The sequence below is a fragment of the Mytilus californianus genome, unplaced genomic scaffold (genome assembly GCF_021869535.1).
Source record: "Mytilus californianus isolate M0D057914Y unplaced genomic scaffold, xbMytCali1.0.p SCAF_6, whole genome shotgun sequence".
Classification (NCBI taxonomy): domain Eukaryota; kingdom Metazoa; phylum Mollusca; class Bivalvia; order Mytilida; family Mytilidae; genus Mytilus; species Mytilus californianus.
In genome coordinates this window covers 81,304,759-81,318,069 of record NW_026262712.1, presented here as the reverse complement: position 1 = coordinate 81,318,069, position 13,311 = coordinate 81,304,759, and the positions used below count along the sequence as shown (strand labels likewise).

Genomic DNA, 13,311 nt, shown 5'->3' with positions numbered 1-13,311 from the left:
AACTCGATAATTAATCAGCTTGCCATCAACAATCACTGAATGAAATATTATTTGTCGATAATACGTGATAGATTCATAAATTCGTAATAAATATAAAACTAGAGGCTCTAAAGAGCCTGTGTCGTTTGATCACCTGCATCTTCAACAATGGCCACTTTCTAGTAAAAATCATCATTAAAGGGGAATAACCTATAAAGCGTTGACATATTTGTAGATCTAATCCTGCTGATAATTATTCCTTTGTAAAGTTTCTATTTATCTATTATAGTTTTCAAGATAATGGGCAAAAAATGCAAAAAATATTGTTAAAAATTATCATTAAAGGGCAATAACTCCAATAACGAGTCGACTGATTATGGCTTATTTGTGGATCTTGAGTGCTTTTTAAAGTTTTTATCTATCTATTACAGTTTTCAAGATAATAGGAAAAAATGGAGAAAATCATCATTAAAGGGCAATAACTTCAATAAGGTGTCGACTAACAATTTCGGTCATGTTGACTTGTTTGTAGATCTTGTCTTGCTGATCATTTTTACTATTTAAAGTTTCTATCTATCTAATATAGTTTTTAAGATATGAGGCAAAAGCGCCAAAAAAATTGGTAAAAATCGTCATTATAGGGCAATAACTTCAATAAGGAGTCGACTGAAGATTTCGGTCATGTTGACTTATTTGTAGCTCTTGTCTTGCTGATAATTTTTGCTTTTTAAAGTTTCTGCCTATCTATTATAATTTTCAAGATGATTTCTCTATTTATAGTGGTTTTCAAAATAATAGGCAAAACTTGCATTTTACCCCTGTGTTCTATTTTTAGCCATGTCGGCCATCTTGGTTAGCAGTTTCTCTATTTATAGTGGTTTTCAAAATAAAAGGCAAAACTTGCATTTTACCCCCTATGTTCTATTTTTAGCCATGTCGGCCATCTTGGTTAGCAGGCGGGGTCATTGGACACAATTTTTCAACAAGATACCCCAATGATGAGTTTGGCCTATTTTGGTTAAATTTGGCACAGTATTTTCAGAGGAGAAGATTTTTGTAAAATTTAACAGACGACGACGGACGACTGACGCCAAGTGATGAGAAAAGCTCACATTCTAAAAATTGATAAAACCTAGTGGTACTGAGCAAAGCTCACAAAATAATAAGCCATAAAACCAAATTGCTAAATTCTACGACAAACCTAAAAAGCACGAAAGGAGATGCACAGTAACATTATATGGTTAAGATTCTAAAAATGTTTCAGTAAATAATCAGAGCTTTTGGAGGAGTTGCGGGTGCAAAATGGGCAGCCCCATCCCCTGACTCCACTGAAAAGTTCGTGATTTGCTAAGGAAAACCCCAAAAATAATTTCAATAAAATAACAAAAAAGGAGGTGCACAATGGAGTTCTATGCTGAAGATTTTGATACAAGATAAAACAGACAAAGTTCATACACATTTGCTATATTCAACCCACAAAATAATTTAATAAACAAAATTATTTGAGGTGCATAATGGCATTATATGATGAAGATTCAGAGAAAATTTCATTCAATTATTATCAAGTGTTTTTTATGAGGATAAGCTAGCGGATACAACGTCCATGTCATGCTAAAAAAAGCAATGGGATATGAAGAAATAAAATACGCGGTACAAAGAAAATCATGTGTCATTTATTCAGGAACAGTTTCAGATACAAAAAAGTAGGACAAAAAGCGGAGGTTTAATATAGAAATATTTACAGTAGGTGTTCAGTTCATACAAATCCTGATCTCCATTGGCTAAAAGACGAATCGATTCCGTCATATGCATTCATTTTATATGAACACACATGCCGTATGAAAAGCACGCCATCACGAATTGGTTTAACAATTTTGGAATATTTTTGTCACAGATGACCATGGATATTTTCCTATTGTCGTACCAACAATCCCGTCCTCTTTTCCTCGATTGTGACATCACCGAATTTGTACTTACATGTGCAACACAACGGATGTCACACGTGGAGCAGGAACTGCTTACCCTTCCGGAGCATCTGAGTTCACCCCCGGTTTTTGATGGGTATTTTGCAGTCTATAGTTTTCCATGTACTAGTGTTTAATGGACTTGTTAGTCCTTTCGTTGTTTTTCGTTTTGTGCCATGGTGTTGTCAGGGGTTTTTTTTCGACGTATGAGTTTTGAATGCCCCTTTGATATCTTCGGCTTCTTTTTTTGTATCGACTTGATAATTCACAAATTCCTGAAGATTTAAATTTTTTTTCTAATTTTGACTTTAATGCACATGACGTTTATTATTTTTCTTTTTATAGAGTGTTTTTGTAACTATAAAATACTGGATGTTAAGGAAGTTTTTTCTTCTATATAAATAACAAATGAACTTATAAATAATACCCTTACTCGTTGGCAAATTTGATTCTGTTAAGATACCCTTATATTGCTGGAAGACGAAACTAAAACAGTAATTTTTAGCTACATTTTAGGATATACGCCTTACTTCGGCGAATTTAAAGTCATTCCCGTGCTAACACTGTATAATGGTATATTTCTAATACTTATAAATGATAACAGAAAATACAAACAAAAAAATTGACAGACATTAGAAACCACCAACACCCGCTTTCGCCGATAACAACAACGCACAATACATAGTCCAAATAGCTTGTTTGGTACAGGCACACCCGTGTGTGGTTTAACCAGTTTTACATGCGCACAACCCAACCTCCTTTTGCCTATTTTACTTGCGCACAGCCCCATCCCTTTCGCCTATTTTACTTGCGCACAGCCCCATCCCTTTTGCCCATTTTACTTGCGCACAGCCCCATCCCTTTTGCCTATTTTACTTGCGCACAGCCCCATCCCTTTTGCCTAATTTACTTGCGCACAGCCCCATCCATTTTGCCTATTTTACTTGCGCACAGCCCCATCCATTTTTCTTATCTAGACTCTTAATATATCGTTAAAGTAAAACACACAATAAAATACCTGCATTCTGGCTAACAAAAAGACAGGTACGTCTGGATTAAACATACTTTTAGTACGAACACTATATGCAGAAAAGTGAAATATATATACTTCTTTAACGAACACGCAACTTTTTGAAGAGGGGATAAACTGCCTGCTGAAAAATGTGTTGTAATGGATAATTTTACGTGAAATAAACCAACACTATAGTACAACATCCCGGAATATCGCTTACCTATTCTGGGACTACTTGCATCTGCATTCCTATCTTGGTTTGCTTTATAAATAGTATAACAATACTGTTGATATACAATGTACATGTATATATTATCTCTTAATATTTTTTTTTTACAGAAGCACCAATTTTTTTCGTATTAAGATTACCATTTAAAACAAAATTTTCATTGAGAAAGTTTTCTAGGCGTGAACTCTTTTGTAAAGTAATTGCAACAATAACTTTTTCTCTCCATAAGCAAACCGTGCAGGAGGTCAAAAGTTCGATCAAAGTATTGTCAACCGAGATACTTTTAGGAATAACAGCAAACACTGATCAACTCGTAGTCAGGATATTATGTCAAGCTTTACCTTGTAAACGTGCATGTTAGAATTTTTACTGAGCACAGAGTGTCTTCACACTATGATATGGTGATACCGTTCTGAATCTAAATGTAATGGTACCCACTGCATGGATATTAAGCACTGTCAATTTAACAAGCCTTATTTTACTAGTAGTTGGAATTATTTCCTTAAGATATATTTTCCAATACCAAAGTATTCAATGGCATAAGTACAATGTGTCGGAGACTTTAAATCCCCAAAAAGTACACATACATTGAGATCTGTTAAACCTATAAGCTATAAAGGCTCCAAACATATGTCAAACTCTGTTTAATACAAGTAAGAAGATGTGGTATGAGTGCCAATGAGACAAATCTCCATCCAAGTCACAATGTATAAAAAGTTAACAATCATGGGTCAAAGTACGGCCTTCAACACGGAGCCTTGGCTCACACCGAACAGCAAGCTATAAAGGGTCCCACAATGACTAGTGCAAAACAATTCAAACAGGAAAACCAACGGTCTAGTCTATATAAAAAACGAGAAACGAGAAACACCTATGAACCACACCAACTAACGAAAACCACTGAACAACAGGCTCCTGACTTAGGACAGGTGAATAAAATGCAGTGGGTTTAAACGTTTTAACAGGCGCCAACCTTCACCCTAACCTGAGACAGTAGTGTAACATTTCAACATAAAAAGTCATACTATGAAATATCAAATGAAATGGCTTAACTCGATCAAAAAGGCATTTAAACAAAAACAAGTAAACATACACTGAACGTATAAGTTTGATCTATGACACAATATAAATACAATATTAAAACGTAGGTGCCTATATAACATAGACGTTACAGGTAGTAATAAAAAAGATGTAGGAAGAGTGTCAATAAGACAACTCTTACCTGGGACAAAATGGCATTAAATAAAACTACGTACATAGGTAAATTTAGATATAATAATTTTGTTGTTAGGAGTACGGAAGTAAACATTTAATGCCCAATTAATAAATTTGTTGTTCAGAGTACGAGTACAGAAGTGAAAATTTATCGTCATACTAAATAATCAAAGGTGGTACATATTAAAAAAATTGAGACGCGATATAACACAAAATAAGTAAACACCGAATTACAGAAATGCAGTACAAATTGTGCCAACAGGTCAAATTAACACGAAAGTACGATTTGAGATTACTCGCAGTTACTGAAAGCTAGTTAAAAGCCAAAAACAATTAACAATAAAAAAATCATGCATCAAAGACTAACATCAATTAAAACGAATCCCAAGGATTTAGTGTTTTAACGCCATGGGCAGTCAAAGAAGACATGATTTGTGCAATGCCAAAATAAAAGTATCGACAGGCAGTAGAATCGTTAAGATTTAACCTTATAATAAATATGTATCATGTTATTATAAATAAAGCAATCTCTAGATAAAAAATTAACATGGATGTGTATTTATACATCCCAAAAACCATGCATTTTAGTACAATATTACCGTAAAATTTAGGATGTGAAATACCGTTTTTGATAAGTTTTCTACAGGTGCGGCCAAATTTACTCATCAAATCTTTGTATCTATAGAAAAATTTAGTAAATGTTTTAAGTAATTTATGGTACCGAAATCCCTGACTTAATATTTTACCAGTGATGCATTGATTACGTTCGTTAAAATCTATGACATCACTATACACACGGCATAACGAACGAGTTGGGTTATATAAACACCGTATGATGGAGCCAAAGGAACATCGCCGTCTTAAAAAGGAAAATTAACAATAGGGAATGAAAAATCGTCTCTTTTGTCATAAATTTTAGTATTGAGTTTCTCTTTAGAAATTGAAATGTCTAAATCTAGAAAAGGACAACTACTGCTGTTTATGTTAGATTTATGTAAAGTAAGTTCCTTTGGGTAAATTTCGGTAATAAGTTCACTTTGGCGATTTGCTTTGCGAAAAAATTATACAGCCGATTCATTAAAACGTATTTGATAAATCATAATCAGAACCAAATCACCGATTACTTCTTATTAACATTAACAACACCGTCCTATTTTCCTCGAAAGTGACCTACCGAATTAGACTTAATTATCGTCAGGTTTGTACTAGTATGAACAACACGACGGGTGCAACATGTGGGCAGGATCTGAATAAAATCAGACGGAACTATGGCAGCCCCTGCTACATGTCTGACTGTCACTGTTGTTTGTCTTTTGGTCGTATTGTCAGTTCGTTTTCGACTTACCAGTTTGACTCATGATCCTTTTGGTATCTTCAGTCTCTCTTTAACTGGACAGATACCATGATAACCGATGATCATTGTCCATGAAAGACAATGAACGAAACAGGTCTTTTTGGATATGTCATGTGTTATCCGTGAAAATATTAATAAAATAAAAATTGATAAAATTCAGTCATGAGGCTTTTCGTAATAAAAAAAACTGGTTGATTACCCTATTTAAATGCATAAGTGTACTTTCATTTTGAACTGAAGCTTAAACACAGGCACTTGTCTCCGAAAAAAATTTACCTATATTCTTTAATATAATATATATTGTTATATTAGAGTATATAGGGTTTTTTCAGAGACAAGTGCCTGTGATTCCATCGCTTCTTATGTATACATGTTATATGTCACATACTAGTATATCTAGATATAAGAAGATGTGGTATGAGTGCCAATGAGATAACTCTCCATCCAAGTCAAAATTTATAAAAGTAAACCATTATAGGTCACAGTACGGTCTTCAACACGGAGCCTTGGCTCACACCGAACAGTAAGCTATAAAGGGCCCCAAAAAATTAGTAGTGTAAAACCATTCAAACGGGAAAACCAACGGTCTAATCTATATAAAAAACGAGAAACGAGAAACACTTATGAACCACATCAACAAACGACAACTACTGAACATCAGATTCCTGACTTAGGACAGGTGCAAACAAATGCAGCGGGTTTAAACGTTTTAATGGTACCAAACCTTCACCCTTTTTCTGAAACAATAGTGTAACATCACAACATAGAAAGACACACTATAAAATATCAACTGAAATAGCTTAACTCAATCAAAGGACATATTAACACCATTGAACATACACTGAACAAATAAATTTGACCTATGACACAATGTAAATACAAAATAAATAAACTAAGGGAAGAATAAAAAAGTAACATGTTATATCGGTAAGAAATGTTAAACAATTAAAGAAAAACAACAAGCTCGAACAAAAATATCAGCCATTTGCAAAAACTTTAAACACAGGTAAATGAAAATAATTTTGTTGTTAGGTATACGTGTACAGTACCAATCTTCTTCTTTCCTCTATATCTTCCTCCAATAGTTGGAGTACACCAACCTTACTGAATTCAGGTTGGTTAATCCTTATAAAAATTATTAAGTGAATACCTAACTATTTAAAAATAACATTATGTACAGTTAAATCCCTGCAAAGATACTAATAATAACTTCTATGTACATTAAAAATGGGTCACAGTTTAAAAGTTATTAATAAAATTTTTAAAAATAAAAAAGTTTTGAATATTATTTACAGGGCATGCATTATAGTAAAAAATCTTTACATTTACTAAACAATGTTACTTAAAGGTAAAAAATAACGAGTTTTCAGCTTCCTGCCTGCTACATGCTGGAGTTACTACATCTGTCTATGAGCACTACTAGGCGATATAAAATCAACAAAATCATGCATATAAGCTTATATGTCCTAAGCGATCTAATTATGCATAGCCATTATCTATCTGTTATATATATATATATGTGAAGCTACTGGGTATTAAAGCTAACGATAAACATGTACATTTATTCCAACTATAGGTATAGCGCGGCACAACCACACTGACCAGTTATTCTAAAATTTCATGGATTTTCTCAGCATTTAATTTTACGTAAAGGATTGATAGGTTTAGCGCGGAACACCCACACTGACCTAGTTGCTCTGTCCAAAAACCTTTATGATGACTTTAGATTAGAGAAAGGAAATATTTTTACAAAATAAATAATTTTGATGTTCATAGTACGAAGTGAAAATTTATAGTTATACCAAACACTTATCAAAGCTGTTATATAGACCAGATATAACCCTGAATAACATTAAATAACAAAAAAGCAATACAATTAGTATCAACAGGTCAAATAAACAAGAAAGTACGATTTGAGAGTACTCGCAGTTACTGACAGCTAGTTAAAAGCCAAAACAATTAATAATAAAAAATCATGCATCCGAGACTAAAATCAACTAAAACACATCCCAGGGATTTAGTATTTTAACGTCATGGACAGTTGTGACGGGATTGCTTCCCTTCATTAGTAGATACTTAGTCAGCCGTAAGCGGTTGAGCTAAGGAAGTACTTCTTTAGCTCAGTCGGTATACGCGCTGCCTTGTAACACAGAGGTCCCGGGTTCGAGTCCCGGTGGAGACATACGATTTTGCAAGTAGAATCATGTTCTCCGGTTACACAGTCAAAGAAGACATGACTGGGCACTGACTAGTGCAATGCCAAAAATAAATGTATCGACAGACAGTAGGATAGTTAGGAGTTTAACCTCTTTATAGATCTAAACGAACGTGGGTGTGTCTTTATACATCCCGCTTGAAAAAAATACAAATTTAGTTATGTTTTAATTTGCTGATGACAAAATCGATATTAGTGCCAATGTAAACTATATTCAAAGATCTAATTACAACATTGGTAAGATAACCTTTACTAATAAGTTTGTTTAAAGGTTCGATGAGTTTACACGGATCACATAGTGATTTCCGCGCAATAAGTACAATATTACCGTAAAATTTAGGATGTGAAATACCGTTTTTAATCAGTTTTCTACAAGTACAGCCAAATAGTCTACACAGTGAATAGACTCCCAAAATATTTAACATAAAATTTGCCATAAATCTACAATATTTTTGTCGCGCTTGTCCAAAGAGGATCGTCGCATGCTGCAACACTGTATTTCCTAGGTCCAAGTGCAAAAAAGTAAATGATTGTCATCGATATATTTCTATTCCTCCAGTTAATTTTTTTTATAATATTTGTAGACCTAAAAGTTTAGGAGTTGTCTCCCATAGCGGAGTTTTCTGGCGGCTAAGTCTCGTTTTGGCCTTGTCATCAATGTAAACAAATGTTGCAGAAAAGTGAATGGACCGGTGTTACACATTCTTTTGTTGTTGTCATTTGCGATGTAAAGGGAATGCGCATTCCAATCATGTCTGACAGTCATTTAATTGAGAAATTTAAGGCGATATCTTACAATTTGAAAGGAAATTATAATTTCAAACAGGCCCACACATGTGAAAAAGTCAAAACATATCCCAATTGACTTCGGAAATTAGATCCGTTCATCAGAATGACATAAACATTTGGTGTGCTTTTTTCATTATTATTTTTCAATATTTCCGTTTGGATGTTTCCTGAATTTTAGCAACATGTTTTATTATTTAACCGTTATTTACATCTGTGTTTATATGGTGCAGCGGAATTTAATTGTTAACTGTCAATCAACAACAGGTGAGTTAAATATCCACGTGGATAATCAATTAATTACAGGTAGTCTGATGTATTAAAAAAGTTTATTATCTTTAAATTCTTAATCTAATTACTACATCATGAACATAATATTTAGCTGACCAGGACTGAACCATTTTTTTTTTTAATATTCAGATTCGATTCTCCATAACATTTTTAAAATAAAATTTCTATTTACAGAATGGAAGTTCTGTTTCTATGTATTTAGAATGAAGATTGAGATCTTATTCAGTTTGTTAATGTTTTGAAATGACTGTTTTTTCCCTTCTCATAATAGAGAAAGAATTATCTATATCTTTCCTCAGCAGTAAAACAAATCTTACATACATGGAATAGTTGAACTTTATGTTGTATTGTATAATTACAATGTTACAGACTTTACTTTTGAAAATAGAAAGTGTATGTTTTTTTTTTAAATTCAACTTTTAAGGTATCATCCAATATTTTCAATACAAGAACAAATGTATGTTAGCATGTTTGATCAAACATGGCAACATATGTTGTCTTAAAAACATTCACAGGTAATATGCAAACCTCATTGATTTATCACACATTTGTCATGAATTTCTTAAGTTCAGGTATCCTTTCTGTCGAAGCTCAAAGCTATCTATTAATTATTGATAAAAAGAACTTAATTAGACATGCCAATAAAGATATGGTAGACTGTATTGTTTTTAGGACATGACACCTTCGTTATTCTTTTAATTATTAATCAAGTCTGTAATTTTGACATTTTTAACAGTATACTGTGGATTCCTTAGTACATGTATTTGTTTGGTACCAATTTTTTGTGGTTACCAATTTTTGTGTATTTTGTGGTTATACAATGTACATGTAGGTAAACTACTAATTTAAATTTTCAGCGAGGTACAAATTTTCTTTCGGCTTGTATGCTAATGTTTGCAAAACCACGAAAATACAAGTTTTCCTCAATCAATAAAAATTGGTACCTCCAAAAATAAATGAATCCACAGTAGTGTGATTTTTTTCTCTTTAATTTTTTCCAATTGTACCATAAGCAATGATCAGGGCTCATTACAGTATTTTAGTTTATTTAACATGGCAACAAGTCCCATTGGCACGACTTCCTTTAGAACCCCCCTTAAGTATGCCTATGCTTATTCCCTCATTAAGAGATGTTCAAAAAGAAGTCTTTCTGTCCAATTTTAGATACTTTGAAAGCAGCTTGAAATTTGAAAGCTTTTGGTCTCATAAGGTTTCCTTTAATTTTGTTGAATCATCTTAATACAATGTATCAATGTATAGAAGGTTACCACAAAACAAGATGCTATAAAGTTTGTTGCTGGACCAGTCAAATAAATTCCTCAGCAAGTCTAGTAATATAGTAACATATCCATACTTATATATGATACTGTAAGTTAAGAAATTATTGCGAGGTTTTTATTATGTGAATAATGCGACTGGATGAGCTTCGCAATAATAAGAACTCGCATTCTGATGTCTGATCCATATATATTAAGATACATTTTCCTGAAATCGCAATTATTAATCTTGCATTTTTGTCCATTCTTCAAAAATATGCAATAAATTTCTATATTAAATTTACAGTAGTTGGGACTGAAGTGGCAGATTTATAAGCCTTGTGTCAAAATTTGGATTGGCCTATTGACATCTTAATTACAGCATACAAAATTGAATCAGAACATAAGATATACTGATATATTACATATGGTGTAGCATTCTACTGTTTTCATTGGATATTACGATCACGTGTTTCAAAGGTTATTTTAAGTATCTGAAGCCTTGTTTCTATTTTTATACGCCCATCAAATTTTTGACGGGACGTATTATGGTATACAAATGTCCGGCGTCCGTCCGTCTGTCTGTCCGGCGTAAACATGTCGCACCGTAACTTGAGAATGACTTATCCAAATTTCATGAAACTTAACATAGTTGTTTCTTATGATGGTCAAACAATCTGTATACTTTTTGGTGAAAATAAGATTAAAAATGTTTGAGTTACGGGACTTAGTAACTAAAACAGGTGTGTTTTTTTTCACATGTCGCGCCGTATCTCAAAAACAATTTATGATTATTGCTTAAAACTTTACACACTTCTTAGTTATATTAATCTTAAGATCTGTATACTTTTTGGTGATGATTCAAAATTTTATTTTAGAGATATTGAGTATTTTTTTTAAAAAGGGGGAGGGGTTTTTCACATGTCGCGCCATATCTCAAAAACAGTTTATGATTATTGCTTAAAACTTTACACACTTCTTAGTTATATTAACCTTAAGATCTGTATACTTTTTGGTGATGATTCAAAAGTTTATTTTTGAGTTATTGAGTATTTTGTAAAAAAAGGGGGAGGGGTTTTTCATATGTCGCTCCGTATCTCAAAAGCGATTTATGATTATTGCTTAAAATTTTACACACTTCTTAGTTATATTAATCTAAAGATCTGTATACTTTTTGGTTTTGATTCAAAATTTTATTTTTGAGATATTGATTTTTTTTTTTTTTAAGGGGGGTTTTCACATGTCGCGCCGTATCTCAACAAGCTATGAAGTTGTTCAAAGAATATTCATATTTTCAATAACATGTAAAAATTCTTGCAAAATACAATTTAAAAATACACAAAAAGAACATTGAACGCCATTTTCCTAATACATTATTAACATATGTAATATATAAATTAAGGACTTTCACTCAGTCAATACGTTATATATGGACCTGTTAGATTATATTGACACTCGGACTTCGTCCTCAGTCATATATCGTCCTCAGTCAATATATTCTGAACAGGTCCATGTATAACGTATTGACCTCGTCAGAAGTCCATAATTGATAAATACAGTAGTTAACAGAGGTTGCAATTAATTATATATATACATGTATGTATATAGAAAATGTTCGTTTGCTGGTTATTGGATGGCATACACGTACATGGTGGCAATTATGCCTTATAGGTTTCAATAAGAAATTACCATTTTAATCTTTTTCTCTGAAACTATATGGGCTATCTGACACTAGTTTAGCAGATGTAAAAAAAAAAAGGGGTATCGATATTCATATAACGTTACGCAGGATCATGAATGCTTAATTTTATATAATTTCTATTACCATTATGGTCACATGTAGCACAACAAATTTACTGTTGTACATGTATATACAAATGTATAGACAAAAACTAACAAGCCATATACTAGGAACTGAACAATTTTGATTTCTTTAATTTTGGATTAATATTTGGAAGGTCTTGCATAAAAAATCTTAATAAAATATAAATGGGAAAAATCGCTGAGTATTAATGAAAATCAGGTCCACATACTTATTTTTTGTTGTTTGATAATCGATCTATTACTTGATCATTGATGTTGTTTAACCTAAACATGTTGCTTTCCTCTTGTTATTTAATATTTTTTCTACTTTGGTGAATAAATTTCGAGGACTTTTCTATATGATTATGAAAATTAACATTGTCAAGCAACATTTTTTTTAACTTGTCCACTGACATCAAAGACACAAAAAAATGTGTGTCCGGTCGGTCAAATGTACGAGTCGTGCAAGTTGGGCATAGCATTTCCACACCCCTGCATGTACTGTGTATTTATTTACATTTAATGATAAAATGTTGTACATTTTGTGCTAGAGTCAGCATCCTTATAAATTGTGTGAAAATTTATATATCAGAAATACATGTATATGAAAAAAAGGGTGTGTGGTATGATTCCCCATGAGACAGCTATATATCCACCAAAGTTCAAATGAAGTGTATTTAAGCAATTATAGGCAACCTTACAGCCTTCAACAATGAGAAAAACTCATACTGTATAGTCGGCTATAAAAAGCAGACTGTTTATCATACCACCCCCACTTGTAATCGTGTATGTTGATAATATAAATAAAGACTATAATATAAATCCAATTAACACCATTATTGAGGACGGTTACAAATAATAATGACTGCTACATCTCATTTTTAGTTTAAATGTGTTTTTAGGTTGCTGTTTCATTGACATATATATATATATATATATATAAATACAAGTCTAAATTGAAAACAACGTTCAAACCTATGATTGCATTGGATAAAAACTGCAATTTTTATACGTGTGCATGCAAAACAAATTTCTTGGTAGAGGGGTCTAAATACAGCACAAACAACATTTTCCAAAAGACCAAATGAGTGAAGAAGTATATTTTAACAAAACGTATTTGACTAGCAGGTCAAACAACTGATGTTCTTAAACCCTGCTGACTACCATGGCAATTGCCAAATAAATGGATCACAAGATGTAACAAAAT

General features: G+C 32.5%; 1 protein-coding gene across 3 annotated transcripts in view; it reads left to right on the top strand.

The window, feature by feature from the left end:
* The first annotated feature begins 8,600 nt into the window (after positions 1-8,600).
* The window catches only part of LOC127704446 (uncharacterized), a 49,710-nt gene continuing 44,999 nt past the window's right edge, over positions 8,601-13,311 (top strand). For all 3 annotated transcript variants that reach the window (XM_052208494.1, XM_052208493.1, XM_052208492.1), the window contains exon 1: positions 8,601-9,021. In XM_052208494.1, coding sequence (XP_052064454.1) covers positions 8,940-9,021 — 82 coding nt within the window. In that variant the 5' untranslated portion in view covers positions 8,601-8,939. The remainder of the gene's footprint in view (positions 9,022-13,311) is intronic.